Genomic DNA, 25,271 nt, shown 5'->3' with positions numbered 1-25,271 from the left:
GACCAGGAGCGGTGGGCTGCCAGCTGACAGCGGCGCCCGGGGACCCAGGTCCTTCCTGTCACCATTGGTCAGGTGGTGATCTTCTTGCATGTTTTTAGTGGGGGTATTTAATGGAGGATACTGCAGGTGAACACATGGAGAACATGCAAACTCCTCACAGAAAGGCCCCTTTCCTCAAGCAGGCACCGAAGGCATGGTGGACGACACGCCCCCGGCGCCCACAGTGGGAATTGAGCGTGGGACCTTCTAGCTGTGATGCGACAGTATTACCACCGTCCCACCATGCCACCCATAGATTTATTGGCTTCACATTCCTGCTGAAATTCTCCTCTTTTACCACAGATCGTTGGAGAACGCTGAAACTCATCGTCATTTTGTGGAACCACTTTGATACTGACTTGTGGTTTGTGACATGCCGTGTTATGCTGTGGAAGTGGCCATTGGGAGATGGATGATATTAATGGAACAAATGTGCCAAATATGCGCCAAGCAGTATTTCCCACACCAGTGCACCACAAACCACCAGCCTTAACCACGGCCACGAGGCAGGATGGGTCCATGTGTTTGTGTTGTTCATACCAAATCCTGATGTGACCTTCTGAAGGCCACAGCAGAAACTTGTGCCCATTGGAGCCTCAGTTTTCTATTCTGAGCTGACAGGAGAGGGGCTTGGTGTGGGTCTTCTGCTGCTGTAGCCCCTCCACTTCAAGCTTCGACGTGCTCTGACCGCTCTCACTAAGGTTGGACCAATCATGTCCTTGGGTTGACAATGTATACATCAAAATATGTGTGGCATACAACATGCTAAATATCTCTGTTATGCTTCATGCCATGTCCAAAATGGTAATGTTACCTTTGTGCTGTTCCCATCGGGGCTCCGGGGTCATTGTCCCGTCAGAAACTTTGGAATCCAGCCGTCCCAAATGAAGCCTGGGTGCTGAAACCTAGTGGTTAGCTGTCACTCAAAGTGACCATGCCCATAATTATGGCATAACTTTAAAACTTAATATTATTAAAATGAGTGAGATTGAATAGAGAAATTAGCTGTAGAAACCAAAACTGTTTTCTGTACCAGGCTGTAAACGTGTTTTTGTCTGCTTCGTGTTGCGTATTTTCATCCGGGGGTCTATGGGGATCGACTCGCCTTTGGAGCCAGCAACAAGTGACCTTTCGAGAAACTGCAGTTTTTGGCACTTCCAGGTTTGCTTCATTTTTCGGCCACAGAAGTCATCAATTCAGCCATTCATCATTATGTTCTGTGAGGGAGTGGCTGGGTTACATGCAGCAACTATAGGTAAAAATCAGTAGTACCGGTCCGGTCTTGTCCTGTATTTGCTTTAATATGTGTCTTTGTATGGTCAAAATCAGTTGGACCACAATTCTTTTCCAACTCAGCGTTGGGTCCAACCTGGAACAAGTGAACCTCCTGACCATATTTACAGGCTTTTAGAAATTCAGTTCCTCCCAAATTATAGGTCAATTAACATATCTGCTATGTGCATTTGTGGATAACATGTAAAACATGAAGAGAAGTGAGTGGAAAAGCAGTCGGAAGGGGATGGAATTAGTGCTGACAGGCCAGAGACTGAGAGTGAGGTGTGTTCCAGAGGACACCCCGTCTGTAGGTCACCATGACCGCGCGAAGACACTTGTCTGCCGGCCAGACCCCTGCTGCCCCCCCTCCCTCCTCGCTGGAACATTGGGTTTTGCAGTCGCGTGTGTTTGTGTGTGTGACTGAATGCTTGACCTTAATCCTGACATTGCAAATATGTGCGTTTGCGTCTCCTCTGTGAATGAGGAGCATGCCCCACACAAAGATTTTGGGGGGTTGGCAGACAGATTTTGATCTCAGTTTCACCTGTTTGTCATCTGTTTTTATTTCTTTCCTGTCCAGTCTCGCGACCGCACTATTTTTTTTTTTTTTTTGCTGTGTTGCAATTGATGCTCAGAATTCATCCCCCTGAAAATTAGTATCTGTGGTGACTGAAAACATGAAGTTACCTTTAATCATAGTTCAATGTGTCAGTCTCCTGCACAAATCCTGAGACTTGCCAACAAATAACTTCAATTAGTCATCACTTACTCCGCTCCAATTCTAACATAGGGAAAGTGTAAGTACAGGGCATTGAGGCATGAAGCGTTAATTATCGTGAGTGATTCACCACATCAGATTCTTCCCCCCTCTCTCAGATTGTACTCTTAATTGAAGACTGAAAAGACTCAAACCTTGTAGTGAAATTTAGCCCTACAGCCCAACCGTAACCGACACAGTCAACACCTGCGTGACTTGCCACTTTTGCTAATGGAAGACAACCTGTTTTGTATACACATGCTCACCAGGGAGCCCACACAGCCCCTCACTCCTCAGTGCCAGTTCCCCAGATGGGCCCCCGAAGCCCCCAACCTCCCCCACACACTCTCTGACCTGGCATGGATTCCTCTGCCTGGTGCCAGTTTGGTGTAGGCAGGAGTTGGTGGGCAGCTGCTTCTTTTCTGCTCAGCCACCATCAGGCTCGCGCACACACAGGCTCTCTCTCTCACACACACACACACACACACACACACACACACACACACACACACACACACACACACACACACACACACACACACACACACACACACACACACACACACACACACACACACAAACAACCATGTCAAACTCATTGCCCAAGGAATGTGTCCAAATGGCTCTCTTGAACTTCTGATGAACTGAAATTTAATCTCCCGTGCTTTGCTTCATCTCATCTCCTTGAATCTGTCTTTTTATTTCTCTTGCACCTCACAGTTAACGGAATAAATTGCCTCCATTTGGAATAAAAATGTCTGCAGAATACCAGCAAGTTCACAGCATGTGCAGATTACTGGAGCAGTAGTTTGAATGAAGGAAAGCTGAAGCTGTCAGAGAGCTGTGGTGACTTCAGATTTGATCCTGAGAGAAAGACAGGAGTTTAAAGGGAATACAAGACAGTGTACCAGTGCCTAATGATATCTACAGACATTGCCTGAGGTTGTGGCCTTCATGTCAACCCTGTTAAAGAGAGAGAGAGAGAGAGAGACACACACACACACACACACACACACACACACGCACACACACACACGCACACACACACACACACACACACACACACACACACACACACACACACACACACACACACACACACACACACACACACCCTTCACATTCGGGTCTGAGAAAATGTGGCACAGTGCTCAGAGACAGACTTGTTTTTGTCTTCCAGCAGAACAGGCAATGCCTTAACCTACTTTGTCTGCATCAGTGCCATTATCCTGACAGCTATAGCAGGTCGGACTACGTGTGTGTGAGAGCGAGTTTGTCTTATGTGGATATTGTAGAGGGAAAAAAGATTTTACCATGTCATGAATTTTGCATATGGCCTGGTGTGTTTTGCCATGCTGGCTGGCTTGGCTTTTCCAAGAGCTAGACGTCTGGAGACTGAGGTTGTGTTTTTGTGTTTGAATAAATGCAGACTTTAAAAATTCATTCAAAATCTTTTTTCTTTTTGCTCTCAAACAGTACAGATGGACAAACAGCCAAAGAGCACAGACTAATTAGGAATATATATTCTTTATAAAACATGTTGTTATCAGTCTGAATTTGTCTTTGTGTCCAACTTTCAATACTAATGTTATTATTCCAACTAATCAAGCTTATTAGTTACATGTTGGAACAGTGCCAGCTGCAGAAACTAGCAGTAAACAACACCATAAATAATTAGATTGAATGAAGATAACACCACATAGGTCTGGTTTTGGAATATAGCTCCCTAAGTTGCATAGAAACATTTGTTTGTCAGGTGGGACTTGAAGCTTCTGTCCACTCCTGTCTCACAACCACCTGGAAACAGTGGCACATCTCAAAGGGCTTTCACAGAATAGTCCACTCGTTGACCGTCAGAACCACGAGTCGACACTTTGCATTGTTGCAGACTAATCGTCTGCACATCCCAACGCTCACCTACAGTCGACAGCGTGGTACCAGAACATGAATTTGTTTCTACGTTATGCCACAGAGTTAAGGAAGTCAGGGAAGGAAAGACTTCCACTATCCCTGCAAGAACGCCGTGGCTTTTTTCCTGCAATCAAACGATATCTCCAGCTCAGACAAGCTTGTTGAAGGTTTAGTCCAATCAGTTGGCAGCTCATTTGTAAACAGTCTCTCAGAGCCAATCGAGGGCTCTGCTATTTCTTCTCTGCTTCCCACCCCCAGCTTGGTCCCTCCTGGTTAAGTTAACCCTTTCCTGGTTGTTTTTGAGACCTTTTCGTGACTGGCTGAAAAACAAGATTTATCTCTCATGATAAGCTGACACGTAGACTACTTTTTGGGAGTGGCATAAAATTGGATGGTGCAGCACATCATATATGATAGCTGTTCCCTCAAAGATCACCACTGTGATTGGTCAGCGAAGCCCAAATATCCATGTCTCTTCTGTTGGTTACACTTCTCTGAAACCTACATCTTAAATGCTAAAAAGCAACGAGCTGCTGTTAGCAACAGGCCCAGCAGATTTCAGCTTGCATTATTGTGACGTGTTGATGCGTGTGTGTGGTTTCTGTTACCTTCCCCTTCTGCAATTTAAGGCAGATGTCTCACTAGCTTAGTATCTGCAGCGGCACACAGACAGGTGATAATATCAGCAGGCAGTTCTCTGAATTGTTTTTCAGCCGCAGTGCTCAGTAATAAGTCACATTATCATTTTCATTAGAGCTAGCATGGGGTGCCACTTATTAGATGCTGCAGCTCTGCAGTGTTTACAGTTACAGTTTTATATTTTAAGATAGTTATCCTGAAGTTGTACACTTTGCAATGAGTCTGTCTATGTGCACATGTAAAGATAGACAGATGGATATTATGTATAGTTCGCTCCAGCCATGCTTTGACCTTTCACTTCCTCTTAAGCTCACTTGTTAATGCAGATGTGTGTTTGTAAAGGCTTTAAAAGCCCATGCAGGACCATATGAGTCCAGAGGAGTCCTCTGGAAGCTATCTATTATGGATGACCACTCCAGGGTTCAGACCTTTGCTTTTGCACTCACAAGGGGTTTGCTAGCTTCTGGCCAGCAACACCACCATGACCAGAGGCGGGCCGTCCCCTGTCCGGGAAGAGGAGTTCATTACAGCCAAGCCCACAGCCTAATGGCTACAGCACGGCGGTCAGTGATAGACTGTATTTTACCACAAACTCATTTAAAAGAAGAAATAGACCATGGTTTGTTGTCTACAATCATTCATATCAGTTTTCTGAGTGGGATGAACTTACAAGAAGTTATTGAGAGACTTGGACATCTGGAAAAATAAGTTCAAGAATAGACTCCTCTTCAATTACTGGAATAAACACAATAAACAAGCCTCCGCAAGTAGAAATGACATCAAACGCAGACCATTGTTAGAAAATTGGACAAATGCCCAAATCACCAGCTCTACAGCAGGATGAAGTAGAGCAAGTTTTCTTCCATAGTTAAGCTGTTTTTCTCACCGTATGAATCTCAGATCTTTAATCTGTCATGCTTCTACCTGAACTCATCTTTCTTTTTGATGTGGTCCTCCATTTCTGTCTACAACTGTCTTCATGGTCTTAACTACCCCTTTGTCTGTTTAAATCCCTAGGAAATATTGATGAGGCCCATTTTAGGCAGGTTGCTATAATCTGCGCTGCACATTAAGAGTTTGTGGGTCTAGCTGTAGTGCACAGGGCCATTCCTGTGACCCATGTGATTTAAAGTACACAGGGATCAGTGTGGTAAGCTGACATCTCTCATAAGTTCAGTTTAGCATTGCCAACAGCTAATGGCTCTCTGTCTGCTGCAAACTCGACGCAGACTGGGAAGGCATTACCATTGAGACGGAAGGAGAGGGTGTAAAATATGAATGAACGGAGCTCCCCACTGCAGCTCAAAACATCTCTTTGTCTTCCCTCGTCTGGTTTTTAAGAAGCTGTTTTGAAGTCTTCATGTTCGAGGTCTTTCTCAGAACAGTTAGCAGTTCAGGCTTGTTATGGGTATCTTTGTAGAGCTTGTTACCTCAACACCATCAGATTGGCAGCTTGAGGTAAACTTGATCTGAGGACTGTGCAAACTCTTCTGTGTGTGTGTGTGTGTGTGTGTGTGTGTGTGTGTGTGTGTGTGTGTGTGTGTGTCTGTGTGTGTGTGTCTGTGTCTGTGCGTGCACACACACCATAGTTTGCACTGCAGAATTAGTTATTTTTAGCCAGTTATGAAACAGATCAAATGAAAATATTGTGTATTTTGCTGCATGCATTTGATTTTTGTTATACTTATACATGAGATGTAAAACCTAGTTTGTTTGCTTTTATTGCCATAAAGCGGTGCATTTTCCATTTATTTCTAATGTTGGCAGCAGTGGCCTTTTCAAACCTGAAACCTGTCTCAAAGTGGAAAATTGTTTTCTTTCTGACTTTCTTCTCATCTCTATTTTTGTCTCTTGTAACATTAATGGATAATTTCACCTCTCCCAGCCTCCTTTTCAAATAGAACAAAGTGAAAGCAATCACTCTTTGGCTGAAGTGCTTTCAGTCGGTCGATATAAGCAAGTGGTGACGAGCTGTCTCTTTTGTTTTAAGGAGTCACAAACCAAAACGCTGGCCTGATGCAATCAGAGGTGTTAAAGTGATGGCTTTTCTGCAGACATGGCACTGCAACACCTCTGTTGGCTGGCAAATTGCATGTAAGTTTCACTGTATATATCATCATATCTGACAACTATACTGAAAAACAGCCCAGTCTCTGACAGCCCAGTGGAACAGCAGCTCGGCTCTGTGTTATATTATACTATAGCTACTGGAGTATAGTTTTATTGTCTGTGTGCGCATAGAGAGAAAGACAACAACTCACAGGCTTATATCCATATCTATGACATTGATTCCTCCTCCACTCTTCCTCATTCTGAATGTTCCTGAAACAGCTTTGGTCAAATGATATTACACGTTCTGTGTTTATGTCTTTGGTATGAAGGTATTCATCTTATGCAAAAGCAATGAAATGCATGACTTTACTTGCCCATTTGATATGAATTAGCTCCACCTGTACTTTGTTTTTGTTTTTTAATTTTTAACATATTTGAAGAAAATTCAGAGCATGTATTAGCTACGCAAGAACAGGTCAATGACCGCAGACAACACTGACCGCTAACACAGCTGATAGCTCACGACTCTCTTCTTGCGCTGATCTGTTAAGCCTTTGAAAATATTTTTTATTAACCTCAAGTCTGTTGCATGTTTTGCGAAGTGAGAGAAGTGGCAGATTATGCGAGGGAGAAAGTACAAGGTTTTGGCACGCAGTAATACTTTTACACTGCAGCAGTGTTTTATAGCAGTATTAAATTTAGACATCAGAGCGTACTAAAAGGGTGGGTTCTCATATTCTGCATCAACTGAGCGTGCTCTGATTGCCATTAGGAATTCATTGCAGCGCCTAAATCTGTGCTTTTATTTGACAAGAAAGATATTGGGAAAGGGTTATTTTAGAAAGTTTAATGATTGTTCTAAATAGAAATTTCAGATTTAGTATCTGTATTTTGAGATCCCCAGTGATACTAATCAATGGGGAGGCAGAGAGAGAGAGAGGGAGAGAGACATGAAGGGGGGGTTGTAGAGAGAGTGAGTGAGAGTGTGTATTATAAATAACCTAAATCAATAATAAACGACACAGTATCTCACATATTTGGAGTCGGGTCTGGGGTTCTCAGGGGAGATGGATGAAAAAAAGCAGCCCACCTCCTCCCACCCCCCGTCACCGTGGAGAGGAGGGGGAAGACTGGAGCATAGGAGGGTATAAAAATAAGAGTTGTTGTCTTTTTTTTTCCCTCTCCCGGGCATGAACCAGCTTGTGGTTATGGTTGCATGCATGCTCACGCATGTGTATGTGTGTGTGTGTGTGTGTGTGTGTGCGCACGCACGTGTGTACATTACGAGGCGGACACGTCCATTACTTATTCATCAGTCCTGTCTGCCAGGCTGCCACACCGTGTATTTCAGCATGCCTTGCAATCATTATGCCACATGCATTATTTAAGGCACACGTGCACGCAGACTTTGATGCAGATAGCTACATGAGCTATTTATCTGGGATATGCTCACTTATCGCCTTGTCTGCTTCTCTCACTGGCTGTTGCAAATAACTGCACAGGCCCTCATCCACATAGACATTTGCTGCCTTATCTTTAGGTCACACACCACACCTGCACACAAGGTTTCATGTAGACGCTTTCATTCATGTCTCTATACGCCGACGCCGCTGATGCAGATATAATGTGGGCTTTGATTTGAATCGTTAGACCTCCTATGGCTTGTTGGCTCGCGGAAATCAGTTTTGAAGAATGTGCCACAGCTCACCGGCTTGATTTTTGGTAGTTGGCTTACGTCACTATCACTTTTTGGCAGCAAGTCACGCACATAAAGATCTGGTCTTAATGAGACAAAAATCAACAGCACAAAAACACAACAAGGAAGAAAGTTTGAACCATTTATTACAGGGTACAAGATCTTTTGTGTGTTCCCCATGCTTGACATTCTTGTCAGTCTTTGACTTGGAACTATTTTATTTGTTGGGAGTTAAAGTGTACACTGCATTGTGCTGCATCACATTCATGCCAACTGCTGTACTCACAAACAGATTCAGTTTGATTGCTTGCGTAATATGCAGACCCCTGTGCCTTGTAATGCTCCAGCAGCCTTTAACAAGTTTTGTGGATTTTTCTTTTTCTCCTCTTTTGTAAGCTCTGTCATGGCCAAAAAAAAAAAAATTCAAAAGCTTTTCCACGTGTTCTGCTGTTTTTTTTTTTTTTTGTTTGCCACCTCGTCGCCGCTGATCTTTGACCATGTTATTCACCATCTAACCTAATGTTCATACATTGATTTTTACCATGTGGTGCTCGTCTGCTTCAGTTTGGTCGCTGCCCTCCCCAGTGGCGGTTCTCCCTGTTCCAAAGAGGTGTGTGTGTGTGTGTGTGTGTGTGTGTGTGTGTGTGTGTGTGTGTGTGTGTGTGTGTGTGTGTGTGTGTGTGTGTGTGTGTGTGTGTGTGTGTGTGTGTGTGTGTGTGTGTGTGTGTGTGTGTGTGTGTGTGTGCGCGCCATTGTGGTTTGCACTCAGTAGCACTTGCTGTTATCAGTGTCATGGCTGCATGAAGCTTAGCTAAGCCGCTGACGTCAACACCGTACGACGAGCTGATAACGTAGACTTTTATCGCAGCCAGGTGTGTGGGTGTGTTGTCTGATTAAACAAAACTTGGCTTCCTGGATTCTATGCTGAACTTCAAAAATAGCTCCTGCAAACACACACATGCAGAAAAACACACACACAAAATTGATCTGGTAGCGTGTCCAAAAATCAGTGCCTTTACATGTACTTAGATGTGATTATGGTTTCTGAAGTAAACTGATTTCTTTAACACCATGTAAACAAGAAAGCACTTTTTTTTGGAGGTAAGGAGAAATGTGGATTCATTTTTATATTTTTAATAGACTGCACATTATTTCTGTTTCACATTATCAATTTTATCAACTGACTTTTAACAGGATCTTTATACTGTATGTGTTTAACCCTAATTCCAGAAAAGTTGGGCCTCTGTGTAAAACGTAAACATAACAGAATGCAATGCAAACAGGAAGGAAAGAAGTGGAAGTGGAAGGAAGTGTTCCTATGTTGTCATATCCTTTATCCAATCATGTGTTCACAAAGTGGTGAACCTCACTCCATCCTCGCTTATGAATGACTGAGCCTTTCCAGGATGCCTCTTTCATACCCAATCATGATCCTATCACCTGTTACCAATGAGCCTGTTTACCTGTGGAATGATCCAAACAGGTGTTTTTGGAGCGTTCCACATCTTTCCCAGTCTTTAGTTGCTCCTGTCCTAACATGTTTGAAACGTGTTGCTGCATCAAATTCACAATAATAAGCAAATATTCCTGAAATTCAATGAAGCTGATGAGCTAAAACATTAAAGATATTGTCTTTATACTGTTGTCAGTTGAATACACATAAGGAAGGAGTGACAGCAATAGCAGTTTTTCCTTTCCTCATATAACAAGTCTGACTTAAACAGAAACTGAAACTAGTTGAATAGGTATAAATAATCTGCTTCCTCGCCTCAACATGCCTGCAGACGGGTTAAACTTGACAAAACTCTGTGGGAATCTCCGTCTCTCTCCTGTCAGTTTGGTTTTACTTGATAGGGTGGGTCAAATTACACCTTAATCATTCTTCTTAGTTACAGTTAGGTGACATCACATGCGGTCTAATTCGCCAGAATATGTGAAAATCCCTCTGAAGTCAGGTCTTTGTAAAAATATTCATACATAATTTTCCTTAAAAAAACTCTAAATATATGGCAGTGGCAAGGAGAGATACCTTTATGTTTTTTGATCAATCAGGTTATTGCATTGCACATAATTTTAGGGTATTGATCAGTTTCACATGGGAGTAATTGTGGCTCCTTCCTTTTCTGTTTCTTGTTGTTGTTGAGGTGTCCTCTGCTTTTCTTTTACTGTGCTTTTGTTGCTTCTGGTCTGGTCTTCCTATAGCTTTTGGGTGCATTCAGTATTCAGTAATTTACTTATTCCAATCTGATTGGGCAGGCGTGTTCCGGTAGTAGCTTGTTAGTTTTAGTGTAGAGACTTGGGAGTGAATGATTGCATGGATCAGTTGATGGATTATAAAGTCGCCACCTTTGCATTAGGTGGAATTTTTTTATCCACTTACACACTCGTCAGTTCTTCTGCCTGGTTTATTCTCTCCTGTTGGCTGAGTGTCACACTGCCCATTGATATGACAGCAGGACACATGTCAGGTGTCGCCCCCAGAGGAGCGCTTGTCGTTAGCGGACTCTGATGCCACTCGATATGCGAGTCCTTCAACCGCCCTAATTGGCCCTCGTTATCATTCAATCCCAACCTCATCACTTACCTGCGACACGCTTTTCAGGCGTGCATGTCTAAATCTGTCTCTACTCTGATCCGCCTTCTCTCCTTATTGTTCTCCTTTTCTTTACAAGAATTACTTACTGTTTGCATTTTTTTTTAATATTTTCTTAATGCTTCAGTGCAGCTCCCTAGATATTTCTTTATGATTCTTTAAGCGTCCTTCCCCCAAATCACAGCCTTCCTTTGTAATGCACGTCACCCTTCAGAGATGCAGACTTCATTAAGTTATGACTGTAAAATTGTAAACAAGACTGACAAAGCATCCAAGCAAAAATTGCTAATGTGGAGGAGTCAGAAAGTGTTGAGGTTGGATATGAAGCCCCAGCTGCAAGCAGCATCTACTGTGTGTGCAGTGGACAGAGACGTGTGTGTGTGTGTGTGCGCGTGTGTATTCAGTGGTTGTAAAGTGTTCCAGTTGCAAGGCCAAGCAAGCATCCATTATCATCAAGTCAACTTCACAACAACTGTCTGTTCTGCCGGGCTGCTGGTGTGTAGGAGGGTTTTAGAGAGAGCGCATCCAGAAGTGTGTGTGAATGTGTGTGTGTGTGTGCGCAACAAGTAACACACCAACAAATGTGAGAAGCAAAAACCCGGAGCTCTGGAAAAAAAAAGCAGAGGTGGCTCATAAAAGCACAGTGCTTGTCTAGTCAAATGAGAATGTGGTCACAATCTGAGAGAGAGAGACTCCCATAAAATGCTCAACATGCCTGAGACTGCCCTCTGATGTCACCGAGAGAGGGAGAGAGAGGGAGGGAGGGAGTGGGAGGGGACGGGAGGAGCAGAGGGAGGGAGAGAGAGTGGCAGCCGGAGGGCAGAGCGAAGCACGTCAGCGGGAGAAACAGAGAGAAGCGGTGGAGTGAGAGACGGAGAGTGTGAAAGACGGGGAGGGAGAGAGGTCTGTTCTCACTACGAAAACCAGGTTGGTCTGCTGTATTTTCACGCCGCAGCGGACTTTACAGCTCTGCTCAGAGTCGCACTTTTTGGCTACCAACACACACTTTGCCTCTCTCTTCGACACTGCACACTGCACTACACACAGACACACACAAGCGCACAACAGCCAGACAGCACAACTGATGGGTAAGAGCTCCTGCTGTTACTGCATGCACTGTTTGTTTGGATCGTGTGTGGATGAGGTCCTCATTCAGATTCAGCTGCTTTGTCATGTATTGTATGTGTGGAAGATGAGTTTGTCAAGTTCTTCAGTGTGTGTTGATTGATCATATATCATTTCATTATGTTTAGTCAGTGTGTGTGTGTGTGTGTGTGTGTGTGTGTGTGTGTGTGTGTGTGTGTGTGTGTGTGTGTGTGTGTGTGTGTGTGTGTGTGTGTGTGTGTGTGTGTGTGTGTGTGTGTGTGAGATCCCTGGGCATGTGTTTCTATAAACTCATCTAACCTATGAATATTGACTGTGTGTGTGTGCGCTCGCTTGAGGAGAGAGTGTATGTTTGTGTGAACATGTTCATTTGCTGTGTGGGTGTGCAGCTTCGAGTAGTGGCAGTGTTTATTGAGTGGGACTGATGTATGGAGAGTCTTGCTCAGCACCACTCAGTGCAGCCTTTAACTGAATGGAGCAGATGGCAGTGGCTGCGTCTGTTCCTCCCCACAGCTTATTGTGCGCATGTGTGCGTGTTTGTGTTTTGTGCCTCTGAGTGTGTGTGTGTGTGTGTGTGTGTGTGTGTGTGGGGGGGGGGGGGGGGGGGGGGTGCATGAAAGTTTGTGTTCGTACAAAATGAGGAATTTCACCTAAAAAATGGGTCTCAGAGCACATTTTCAGTGTTGATTGCACAGCATTTGAAGAAAATGCCAATCGTTGAATATTCTGACATTTGAAGTTCTTACTAAAAAGCCTGTAAAACTGTTGAAGCCTCTGATTTAAAAAAAAAAAAAAAAAAGTAGAGTAAAACCTTTTTCTGAATGAGATTTCTGTACTGGATTACATTTTCTGCTCTTTCATCATGTGATAATAAGGGTTTTGTTTGTATTTTGGTCGGAGGCCAGCGCGCATGCAGCGTGACCATGTGGCTCCAGGTCTCTCTGTGTGTTGTGTCTCTGCTATATGCAGTTGTGTGCAGACCAGCTAGTCAGGAAAGGCCAGTTAAAGGTGTGGTTTGTCTCTGCATACCCCCCTTGAAAACACATCATCCCTAAATAATGTTTTAACTGGCTGCAGAAGTTGCTTTCGATGGCTTTAACGCTGACCAGCTGTCCTCAGAGAAACAGAGGAGAGAGATGAGGAAAACAAAGAGGTGGTGACACACACTCCGGGGACATGCAATGACATATATCACACGCATAAACACCCTTCCCAGGCTTGACAGTAAAAGGGTTGAGCTGAATGCACATGCAGGCCATGTGTTGAATTAGTTGCCTACAATCATTGGTCCTTCCTCCATCTCTAGCCCCACCCCTCCTCCTTTGTCCAACCAACCACTGGCCACAATCCCACCAGTCGCCATGGCGTTTGCCTCCCTCCTCTGCCAGCACCTGTGTGTGTGTGTGTGTGTGTGTGTGTGTGTGTGTGTGTGTGTGTGTGTGTGTGTGTGTGTGTGTGTGTGTGTGTGTGTGTGTGTGTGTGTGTGTGTGTGTGTGTGTGAGAGGGGCTCACGGCTGGGTAACACTATGTCAGCAATTACTATTCATTCTTAAATTTCAGGCATTACACCGCTGTCACATTTTATTTTTATGCATAGCTTTGTTTTCATCACGCACACTGCGCTGACATTCACTGACTCTTCTTGAATTTTAGATGAGTGCGCGCACTCAGCTTCTCCTAAACTGTGAGTTAAACATGCATGGCGTTTTGTCTGAGTGCATAGATGCCTGGTGGGGCGAGGAGCTCCCTCGGGAATCCTGGTCTATAAATAACCCCCTCTGTGTGATCCATGATCATAGCCTGATCATGGGAGGCGGGGGATGAGAGGAGGGACAGAGGGAGGGAAAGAGGCAGCGATGGAGGGACACCGATAGTGATGGATGAATAGATGAGGGGCAGAAAAGAGGTGGCGCAGGCTGACATTTCAGCCAGAGTTTACATCATCTAGCCTGACGTGGGGAAACCTCACATCTTCATGGGATTCTCACAAAGTACACACAATTTCCCATCTGGAAATCAACAGTTTATCTTACTTCTGCCCCTCATAGCTTTAATGGTCCTCCATAACTTTAATGGCCCTTCAGCTGCCACACTTTTGCTACACATTTCTAACCTACTGCATATAGAAAGAGTTGTCAAATAAAAAGCTGATTTTTACTTGACTAGGCTTGCAGAGTTTTCATATGCTGATGTAAAGAAAAAGATCATGTGACTTTGTGTAGTTTACCCTTCCTTAAGTGTCTCTATATTCTATTTATTTGCACAAAAGCACTCATGTCGCTAACACTGCCAGCCCATATCGGGACCTGCTCGGCCATGCTTGTGGCAGGAATGTTTGTTATCGTGTCCGGTGCTGTCAGGGTGAGTCAGCTCGTGCATCCACCTCTCCTCCTGTTGGCTTGACACCATACCCTCATGGCACATTCACAGAGTGCCATCCTTGTAAGCTGGACTAATTACTTCACAGGTGCCTGCACCCTGCTGGGTGCTGAATGTCGCCCTGTTTGTCTGCTGCCATTCACAAAGCTTTGTTTACTGTAAACACGCTTGCTAGGATTGTTATTCAGAGAGCTGCCTGTCGTGACACGACTGCAACAGTCCTGCGATCCTGTGGGGCCATGTCAGCTTGACCGGGAGCTGTCAGTCAGACATGACACAGATTTGTTACCTGTGTGCAATCAGATCATTTGACAGCACTTTAAGTTATCCCCAGCAGAACTCTCGAACCAATTGGAATCTGTTGGTACAGTCTTGTACAGCTTAGACACAATGATTAAATCAAACTAAACAGTAGGTTTTAACATATATTGATTTTGAAGAATCCTGTATTTCCACAGAAGCTCCTTAATACCTTTGCACGTAGCTATCACAACCTGCAGATGGCTCTGCACAAGCCAGTGTGCTTTGCCTCTGAGTAGCTGGTGTGAGCAGTGTTTACACCACCCTCCTCTTCCTCTTCATCTCTCTCCCTCTGTGCCCCGCAGCGTGAGGATAGGTGGCTGTAATGAAGTTTTTTTTCCCTGCCTTGTTTCAGTCTTGCAGCCGGCCATCGATCACTGGTGTGTAAATGACCGGCCGTGCTAACAGAATAAAACATACAGACAGAAGTTCAAGATTTGAATTTATGCACACAGCTTACAGCTGTACTTCCAGAGGATATAATAAGAAATAAAACAACATGTGAAGATTACTGCGCATGGAAACACAATATGACACAATACACAAGTATACAATAAATATGAATTTTGTGTAGACGCAGGTGTCAAGCTCCCTTTTAGTCAAGCATAAGTTTAGGCTTATGCATCTTAGTTGTTTGTTCAGATCAGATCATCAACCTTTTTTACATGAACTTCTAACTGCATTTCCATGTGCTCAGGCCTCCTCTTATCACGAGTTGTTTTGGTGGCTGCAGCTGGCAGAGGCCCTCACTTTGACCTGTTTGTCTTCTGCATCATGACGCCACACATCACCCTCTTTGTAAACGTTCGTGTTTGATATCTCTTTATTGGGCCGCTCGCTGATCTCTGCTGTGAAAATATGAGTTTCATTGTTTCTCAATTACAAGGAAGCAGAATTTGTTCGGGCCTTGCAAGAGGCCTGTCAGTGTTGTTGCAATTGATGGTGTTTGCCTGTTAAATCCAGTAAAAGCCATAAATTGCTTGACGTGTATTTGCATTTTCCCAAAAGGACTGTTGGGATTTTGCGGATGCATGAGAAAACATAGGAGCAGAATGTGTAAATTTTTTGTTTTGTAGGTTTGGGGGTGGGAACCCAATTTGTCTCTGCAGAAACAAACAGCCCTTGTGAAGCCTGTGGCATGCTTACTGAGTAAAGCACTTGGGAAACTGTACATAAATAGTTTGGAGTTGAGAGCGGGTGCAAGGCTAACTCCAGGGGCCAGCTTTGTCGTCGAAAGTCTGTATGGGAAAATATACAGCATAAAAGGCGTTAATTGAGGTGATGCTCCCTGCATGTTTGGCACGGTGGTGCAGGAATAGCTGGTGCCGGTATGCCTCTGAAAGGGTGGCACGCCGTTTGAAGTGCACTGACCCAACAAAAGGTTTTGTTAGTTTGACCTTGTTGTTTACTGCTTATTAAATATGTGTGCAAACAGTTGACAGACATGTGTGTGTAAATGCATGCGTGTAGGGCGAATGCGAGAGGTGGTGGGCTGAAAGTTTACCATGGTTCACTGGGAAAGGCTTTGTTTGGATAACACGGATGATTGGCACAGATTGCTCAGAGCGAGAATGACAAACAGTAGCATTTTCTAATGCAGCCGTCTCTCTATAGCTTGTTAATCTGGAAGTGAAACAGGCAACTTTGTAGGTCAGAGGTTGAGGAATCATTTTAACGCACATTTGCACACGGCTTCCTCTGTATACGTCTAACCTTAAACCTTAAAGTAGATTAAAAAAGAGATTAAGCTGCATCATAGATGCTGATGTAAAGAGCTGATTTTTGTCAACATGAACAGTCTATGTTTGGATTATCAACACAGCACATGAGCTGGAGTTGTTGCCTGTGTACATTGAACCCTCTTCCATCTTTTCAAAATAAAATTAATTTCTAACACCCAGCACACACACACACACACACACACACACACACACACACACACACACACACACACACACCAGTGAAGCACCAGCATGTCTGGCCCGGCCACACCCTTTCTTCTCCCCCTGCTGCCCCGTTGGGTGGTGTTAAGTTTCCTCCCACACTGAAAACCTGCCCGGTACCAAAGATGTCATTGGCTATCACAGCAAGTAACTGCAACTCCATTGCCACCTCATTGGTCACTGGGGATCTCAGGACGTCCACGATAGGTCGGAGAGGCTCTCCACTGGTTTCGGGGTATTGATGACTGGCAGAGGGCTTGGTATGGTGCAAGGTGGTTCTCTACGGAGCAGATATCGATCAGAAGAGAGGGTTTGATCATGAGTTCAGATATCGAGCACAGAATTGAGAACTGATTTGATTACACGTTTGAAGGTCTGGTTATGCAGAGCCTTAAAGCCTTGCTGACTTCTCTATTAAAATGATTGTGTTTTTGTAGCACACAGCAACTAAAACGAGAGCTCTGGTTTATTGTGCTTTAACTGGTTTATCTTGATATGGTCTAAATGAAACTTTCACACACCTACACATGTAAAGCTCATGCTGCATAGCGTCTCTTTTTGTACCAGCAGCACTGCCAGTTTGAGACTGAAGTATCTAAAATAAAGTGGCCTGTTGAGAGTGTGATGGCAAACACTTTGTTTGCTTTTGTTCTTGTTTCCCTGTTGTGTAGTCAGGTTACTGTCCATGGGTAAGCTGCTGTGTTGTTTGCTTGCTTTTTGGAAGTCATCTGATTTCACTAATGCTCAAGTTTTTGCATGTCGACCGTGTTGATGGAGGGATGTTGCTTTCCCCGTGCTCACAGTATCCATGATCAAATCCAGTATCAGTGATACAGCGTGCGGTGTGTTGTTATCTGTATCCTCTCAGATGTGTGACAGCACTGAGAGTCCAGCTCCTTCGACATCAGACCAACGTTGCTTTCTCTGTAGCAGACGCACACCCCAGAGAACAAGCATACAGTGCACGACCAGCATTGCACTGACAGCGAGCAGTAGTGTTACTGTTCACATAAACACAGTGAAAGTGGAAACACACACACATACACACAGTAAGTCTGTATGCGTGTCAGCAAATCCCCGCTGCAGAACTCATGTTTCAGGGGGATTGTTTTTGCCCTCTGCTGCCGAGTTTCATCACTCTACCCATGTGTGTGCTTGCTTGTTTTGTCATTCGTGTTCAGAAAATGTGTGAAATGGTGTGTGCAGGCGTTCCCTGAGAAGGATGTTTGCATGAATGTGTGTAAACAGTGTACAAGGGAGGCTTCCTATACACTTTGCCCCCGCTGCAGCACAGACTGTCACTCCAATGATCTCCGGCTCTCTTAATCTCAGACACGTTTTATGTTTTTAGTGTTTTGCTAATGCTCTTACCCAATGTGTACAATTCCACAACAGGCTTAAGTCCCTAGTTTGCCAACACTACGAGCAAACGCAGCCAGTATGAAGTGTAATGCAGAGTGCAGCAGTCAAGGCTGCAGCGTCCAGACAGCTGACGTAACAAGTGTCCATGTGTCTTGTTTGGATCAGGGAGGACAGGATATTTTGGCTGCTATCAAAGGATATTAAACAGCTTGGACCTTGAATTAATTATGTAATCAAACTATAAAAACAGCTATTCTGAGAAGAAATGACATGAATTTTCTATTTCCTTATTAACGCACATGTCCTTTTAGCCATGTTGAGGATCTCCAACTGAACACGGAGAAACGCTGCAGTAAGAAGGTCATTTTTTTCCTGCTGAGTTTAACTCTGCAACCCTCAGAGACAAATCTGCTGTTTGGGACGAAATCTTCAGAGCAGAGACACGCACATGTTGTACACAGAGGCTCGTTTTCAGGCTAAGATGGTAATCTCTACATACTGTAGGAAGTGGAACTGTAGAAAGCAGACATGAAGCACATCTCTCTCTGGGAGTCTTCCTTTTTTATGTGCAGCTCTGATTCCTAAAACATTTAGATATTGTGTAAAATATAAAAAAAAAAACAGAATGCAGTCACTTGCGAACAGGCTGCGTTTACCCACAGTGTTTTTGAGCTCATTTTGAGCTCATCCTTTCCAGGATGCCCCTTCACCCAATCCCAATCACGATACTCTCACCTGTTACCAATGAGCCTGTTTACCTGTGGAATGATCCAAACAGGTGTTTTTGGAGCGTTCCACATCTTTCCCAGTCTTCAGTTGCTCCTGTCCCAACTTGTTTGAAACTGTGCTGCTGCATCAAATTCAGAATAAATAAGCAGATATTTACAAATCAAAGAAGCTGATGAAGTCAAACCTTAAATATATTGTCTTTGTGCTGTTTTCAGTTAACTTACTTTTACTTTTTACTTTTGTGGAATCATGGTCGTATTTTCATTTTTGTCCATTGTTTGTATAAACAGATTGGTCAGCGTGTGTGTGTGGTGACCTGTCATAGTTATAGGTGGCTTTGTGAGCCTTTCTGCAGTTAATTGTTTAGCCTGTGCAGCCTCTGAGTGTAGAGATCTGCATTGTAAACACTCAGTTGCATCGTGCTCTAAACAAACTCCATCTGCATGTGCTTGTTTCTCTCCCACTCTTCTGGCCTCCTCCTCCAGTGGACGTGAGCACGGCAGCACTGCCCATGCAGGTGCCCCCCACCACCACAGCCATCCTTCCCATGGACCTGCGCGTAGTGGACCACCACCCCCACCACCACCACCACCACCAGCAGCCCCCCTTCGGCCTGGTTCCCCAACCCCACCCCACACCACCCACATCCACAGCTTGTCCCGCGTCCTCCGAGCCAGGCCGTGCCTCAGCCATCAGTAAGTGGGGATGATCTCTGCCTGTCAAGTCTTTTGGTTAAAAAGTCACATCCTGGGTATTTAATACAAACACGCTCCGAAAGATAAAGTCGTGAAAATCTCCTACAGACCACCAGGAGCACCAGCTGCAGCAGGAGCTGGTAGCTCTCAAGCACAAGCAGCAGCTCCAGAGACAGCTACTGATCGCCGAGTTCCAGAGGCAGCATGAACAGCTGTCGCGACAACATGAGGTCCAGCTGCAGGAGCATATCAAGGTGAGGTGAGAGGAGCAGAGAGCATCACCTCTCTCCTTCAGACATGTGTGTGTGTGTGTGTGTGTGTGTGTGTGGATGAGGGGTGAGGAGGCAGCCCTTCCCTGGATACAGCCGCTGTAGGGCTGCACTCAGCAGAAATGCACCAGCAGTAGAGGACAGGAGGAAGCATGTGTACACTTAAGTGATGTGAGTCCAGTGGTGTAATTTGATCTGGTGGCAGTATTTTGCTGCTTAGTCATCTCCATGGGAACCTTGGCCCCAGTAGTCCTTGTGTGTGTGTGCGTGCGTGTGTGTCTCACTTTGCTAAAAAGCCTCACTGGTGTTGCCACGACCACAAAATCGGCCAATAAGGACGATCGGCCTGGCATGAAAATAACTGGGCTGTGTGCTCTCCAGTCTGCTCAGTCTCCAGTTAAGCATGGTGCTCATTATTTTACTCAGCTCGTTGATTTCATGTCACATTATTGATTCTTTACAATCGACCGTGGCTGCGCCTTGTCAAAACAAAGTCTCCTCAGTTTCCATATTTTCAGCCCCTCCTTGTGCTCTTTCTTTCTTCAATGCTCTTGTTTCTTCCTCCACCAGCACCAACAGGATTTACTGGCGCTCAAGCACCAACAGGAGCTGTTGGAGCACCAGAGGAAGATGGAGCAGCAGCGTCACGAGCAGGAGCTGGAGAAGCAGCAGCGGGAATACAAGCTCCAGCAGCTCAAAAACAAGGACAGGACACAGGAGAGTAAGTAGAGTGACTGTTGAAACAAAGGCCTCTCAATCAAAACGATAAAAAAAGGTGGAGTTTGATGACGTCGTGAAGTAGCGTGGGATTGTGGAAGTCGCTGTCTTCATTGGAAATGACCTTCGCTGACTTCCTTCCTCACTCTCTGATGTATGATCTGGTGCTTCCAAGGAAATTTGAGCAAATATAGTGGGTTAAAGGGATACGACTCCATGGACAGGCAGCAAAATGAAATGCACCATTTCCTTGAATAAAATGACTGATTTCTCTGGGTTGTAGCATTGTTGGAAGCATTTGGGATCATGTAAGTACAAAATATAGTCATTGTTAGAAATTTTAATGCAGAAATGCTTCAGATTATTCCTTATTTTTTTAATTTCATTGAAATTAAATTGTAATGTGACTTAACTCTTAACTTATTAGTGGGCATACTCGTGGATCAGCGACATCAAGCTCTAAATGAAGCCGTCATGTCCGACTTAGTATATATTCACTCTCCATCTCCTAAACGCTGCCAACATCTGCTGTAACTGTGCTGAGGCTCTGTGGCATTTTATCGCAGCAGGTGTCGGAGAGACTTGGCCCTTGCAGACCCTCTGTCACAGCACCTGTCCTTGTGGCCCAGCAGTCAGAACAGCCTGCCCTCACACCTTTACCGCAGGGAATATCAGAAGGAGGCGGCCAAGACAAGCTGAGAGGAGCAAGGCATTCAAGTGGCACACATGGCCCTCGTTGTTAGAATTTGTTCTTGTTTCCTAGCAATAAAATGAAACCTGGCAGTTCACTGTAATCTGACTTCATCCGTTTATTTGCGCGTCCTTCTAATGTGTTAATTTCAATTTGGGTTGTATTTTTGTTGCGTCAGCCATCACTGCATCTGTTATGATGATGTTGTACTCACCAAACTCCTTGCTGAGATTAACTTAACTTTATTTTCAGGTAAAATCAAACCAGAGATAGAACTAATGGCCTGGCCTGTGAAACCAAAGTCACTCTCATATTTATTTGGATTAGAGAGCGCTGATGGTGTCTATACTGTCAGGAGTCGTGCTGATCCTGCTGCTCTCTCTGACAGATTAAGCTGATATTAATACTCAAATGAGCTTTGACACAATTGCGTATTTTTCTGGCAGGAGGAAATGTCTGGCTGTTCTGTGTCGAATAGCTAGCTCCTGTGTTTGTTTTATACTGCGGCATGAAAGACTTCAGTCACCATGTAAAGCATTTTGAACTGCCTTGTCATTGAACAGTTTCATATACATCAACCTGCCTCACTCACTGTTACTTAATGTTTGCACTGACTTATCCTCAGATTTGAATGGCTCTAAAAATGTGTTGAAGTTGCTCCTTTTCAACATGCTGGAGTCTGTACGTACATGTTTACATGGACCACACATTGCATAAATGTTGCAAACGGCCTGAATATATTTTTGGAAAAGGCTGCATACATGTGCATCCTAATGAGGAGAAAATGACTCAAACCGCTGTTAAGTCAGTGCTTGTAGTTACAAATTTCACATTAGTATGAGCTAGCGAAGACAAGTATGACGACTGAGATATTTCCTACTTTATTTGTGTAGTAAAGTTAATCAGTCAATCAAGATTGATTATTGTTAGTATGGCTGTAAAATGCTCTGATGTGGGTTGTTTTTGGCAGACAATGCTGTGGTTTCTCAGCACAGATCCTTCTGAATATACTTAATGGTGGACCCACGTTTGGAACCGTGATTTTTCTGCCAGCGAAGTCCTTTTCCTCAGCCATTCTCTGCTGGGCAAAGTGAGCCTACAGTTTGACGTCTTTGGAAAGAGCGTTGGGTTGTAAACAGAGGGAGCTTTGTTAAGTACTGCAATAAATTGCATAGAAGGCAGTCTCATAAAAGCCAATTTGCTCCAGTGGCTAAGCGGATATATTGGGATGTCAGCACTTCCAGATGCGCCGTGATTTAGGGAGCATATATTAGCTCTTGTCACCTTCACATACTGTATTTACCACACTCCCTCCCAGGCTTGACACATCACCTGTTATCACTCACACTGTCACATTCTTAGAAAAACACACCTCCTCTTATATTCTCAAAACACCTATTTTTTTGCCCTCTTCGCCGCACTCCACGCTCGCTCCCTCATATTTTCCCTCGGTTTCTCATTCCCTCTCACTCATCCACGTCTCCCTCCCGGTACACTTTGTTTGTAGCTACAGAACGAGGGTGGTAATTGAGCAGAGACCGGGAGCTGAGTCTTCGAGGCGAGTTAACAGCGCCGCTGTCGTCTCTGTGGAGTTTCCGTGAAACTCTGATGCAAGATCGTGCACTCTGTATGTAGGAAGAAACCCATTATCTGCCAGAGTGTGGATGGATGTCGTTATAATCCTCATGTTAGTGTCACAGATTGGACAGGAGGGTGCAGTACAGAAATGCAGTACTGAAGGGTGTGTTTTTATTATTGGGTGATGAATAGGGTCGTGAGGAAAAGTGCACAAAGCTTTGGTTTCTGAACTTCCTGTGTCTCTCTGTATCTCTCTGTCAGGTGCAATTGCCAGTACAGAGGTTAAGATGCGACTTCAAGAGTTTGTCCTGAACAAGAAGAAAGCGCTGGCTCAGCGAAACCTCAACCACGGTCTGCCCAGCGACCCCCGCTTCTGGTATGGGTGAGTGTCACAGCCCACCACTGCAGAACCGCTCATGGCGTGGGATGTAACTGGTCGTGCTCCAGTGAAGAATTTGAGCGACATTAAGCGGAAATTCAGGTTTGAGATTGATTTGATGTGTGAGAAGTAGACAGGCCCAATGAGAGCTGAGCTTTCCTGCACTCTGTACCAGCTAACTGCCTGAAATTATGAACGTGCTTCCTTTCAGCATGCTTCATAGTCAAAAAAGAGCATTTTTTTCCTATTGAAAGCTTGAACAACAAACCACGAGCTTGGCATTGAGCTTAGAAAATCAAATATTTTTACGTCTATAAAATTATTTCTACAAAAAGCAAATGAAGGACAAGAACCTGTCCTTTTTCCTTTTTCATACTAACCTTTTAGTTAACTTTAAATGTTACTGTGTGATTTAGCTTTTTATGTTGAAGAGAAGTTAAAAATATTTCAAACAGATGAAATCTTATGTACACAAGCTATCAAATATCAGAGTGCATTGGGGGTTTTTATGTATTTTTATAAGCCTTTTAGTTTTTGCCTGTTCTCGTTTAAGCTAAAAAAACCACACTGGGTAAATATCAACCATAAGAGCCACGATGATGAGCGATAAAAGTCTCTCATCATCGTGGCTTTGCAAACACAGCAGACCTTGTGGTGCTGTGAACGCCTGTTGTGTGAGTGTTCCTGAGCATGTAAGAAGTTACCAACAGCAACATTAGCGTCTCTGAGAGTCCTCGCCAGCTGCCTCTGAGTCAAACTGCAGAGAAGACGCTGAAGGAACGAGGCGTCTCTCTGCCCATGACTGTAGTCAGGGATTGACAGCTGGTTCTCTCTGAGGTGTGTTTGTGTATGAGTGTGTGTCTGTTTGAAGTGGGCATAGAGGAAAGACAATGGCACCTCTCCTGCACTTTAAATATTTGAAGAGGCTTTAAGCAGTCGAACATTTCTGCCAAGGCAGGAGATGAGAGAAAAGTGTGCCGTCGCTGAGGAGACTGGTTTTCTGTTACTGTCACCACCGTCGCCATTGGTCCCATTTCTTTATTCTCCTGCAGGTTTGCTTTCTCCTCGGTGCTTCTGTGCATTTATTTTAGCCTCATGTCTCCTCTCATCCTGCATCTCTCGCCTCCCTCAAACGAGGCCTCCTTCTCTTTGCTGGCTGAAGGTGATAAGCAGAGGATGCTTTTCTCTTTTCTTTGTCTCTTTCTCTATTCCACCCACATTGTTGTCTGCACTCTGTTGCGTCCTTTAAAGCGTTGACCTTGGGGAGGGAGATGGAAACGGTCTTTGTCCCTTTGTGTGTCTGCGCAAAGTTTGCTGAGGTAAAGTAGGTATACAGCGAGCTTGGCGAGCATACGTGGAGCCAGACCTTTCCTGACATGCTGCACATTATACTGATGTATTTCTTTTTTTTTTTTTATTTGCAGAAAAACCCAGCACAGCTCTTTGGACCAGAGCTCTCCTCCTCAAACAGCACTGTCAGCGTACACCCACCCGATGCTGGGCACATACGACTCAAAAGACGACTTCCCTCTCCGCAAAACAGGTACACAATGCGCCATGTTTTTTCTGAGGCATTGTTACTGTCTGACATCCATATTCCTCCTCCTCTTCAAACCATTGCATGTCTGGAAGGGCGCCCTAATCTTCCTTTTCCCTTCATTAGCAATTGAAATGGCTTATTATTATTATTCAAAGTCAGGCAAATGAACCAGGACTCTGCCACGGGAGGATTAAAATTAGCCCCTAAAATATTATCCCTCCACCCAAAATTAAAAGGATAACAAAGGTTATTTTCTGAGGTCTTCTGAACTCTAATGGAAATTAGGGTGGCTAGATGGAGAGTGGAACCACTTTAAAGTAGAGGGAAACCTTAAAATCAGTTAAAAAAAATGTATTAATGGAATAGTTTGATGTTTTGGGAAATGCACCTCTTTGCTTTCTTGCTCAGAGTTAAATGATTGATACCACTTTCATTTCATGGAGCCTGTTAGCTTAGCTTGCCTGGTCCTGCCCAAAAACAGACTCCAGGCAGAGTTAACCTGAACAGTTCAAAAACTAAATCTTTCCTGTTTTCAAGATCTTACAATGAACAAAAGTGGAATATTTGAGGATTTCGTACTTCTATTCAGCCATTTGCTTCATAAATCAGGTGTTTTTGGTAAA

General features: G+C 44.3%; 1 protein-coding gene across 3 annotated transcripts in view; it reads left to right on the top strand.

The window, feature by feature from the left end:
• Window positions 1–25,271, top strand: part of hdac4 (histone deacetylase 4) — a 130,273-nt gene that overhangs the window by 46,951 nt on the left and 58,051 nt on the right. Inside the window, exons 1-6 of one of the 3 annotated variants that reach the window (XM_070975416.1) lie at window positions 11,751–12,050; window positions 19,265–19,474; window positions 19,583–19,728; window positions 20,314–20,464; window positions 22,991–23,111; window positions 24,533–24,651. In XM_070975416.1, coding sequence (XP_070831517.1) covers window positions 12,047–12,050; window positions 19,265–19,474; window positions 19,583–19,728; window positions 20,314–20,464; window positions 22,991–23,111; window positions 24,533–24,651 — 751 coding nt within the window. In that variant the 5' untranslated portion in view covers window positions 11,751–12,046. Of the gene's footprint in view, window positions 1–11,750; window positions 12,051–19,264; window positions 19,475–19,582; window positions 19,729–20,313; window positions 20,465–22,990; window positions 23,112–24,532; window positions 24,652–25,271 lie in introns of those variants that run through there. The other 2 variants (XM_070975417.1, XM_070975415.1) reach the window with 2 other exon arrangements.

The sequence above is a fragment of the Chaetodon trifascialis genome, chromosome 12 (genome assembly GCF_039877785.1).
Source record: "Chaetodon trifascialis isolate fChaTrf1 chromosome 12, fChaTrf1.hap1, whole genome shotgun sequence".
NCBI classification, from domain to species: Eukaryota; Metazoa; Chordata; class Actinopteri; order Chaetodontiformes; family Chaetodontidae; genus Chaetodon; species Chaetodon trifascialis.
Note: the sequence above shows the minus strand (reverse complement) of the source record. Positions and strands in the feature narration are given on the sequence as shown.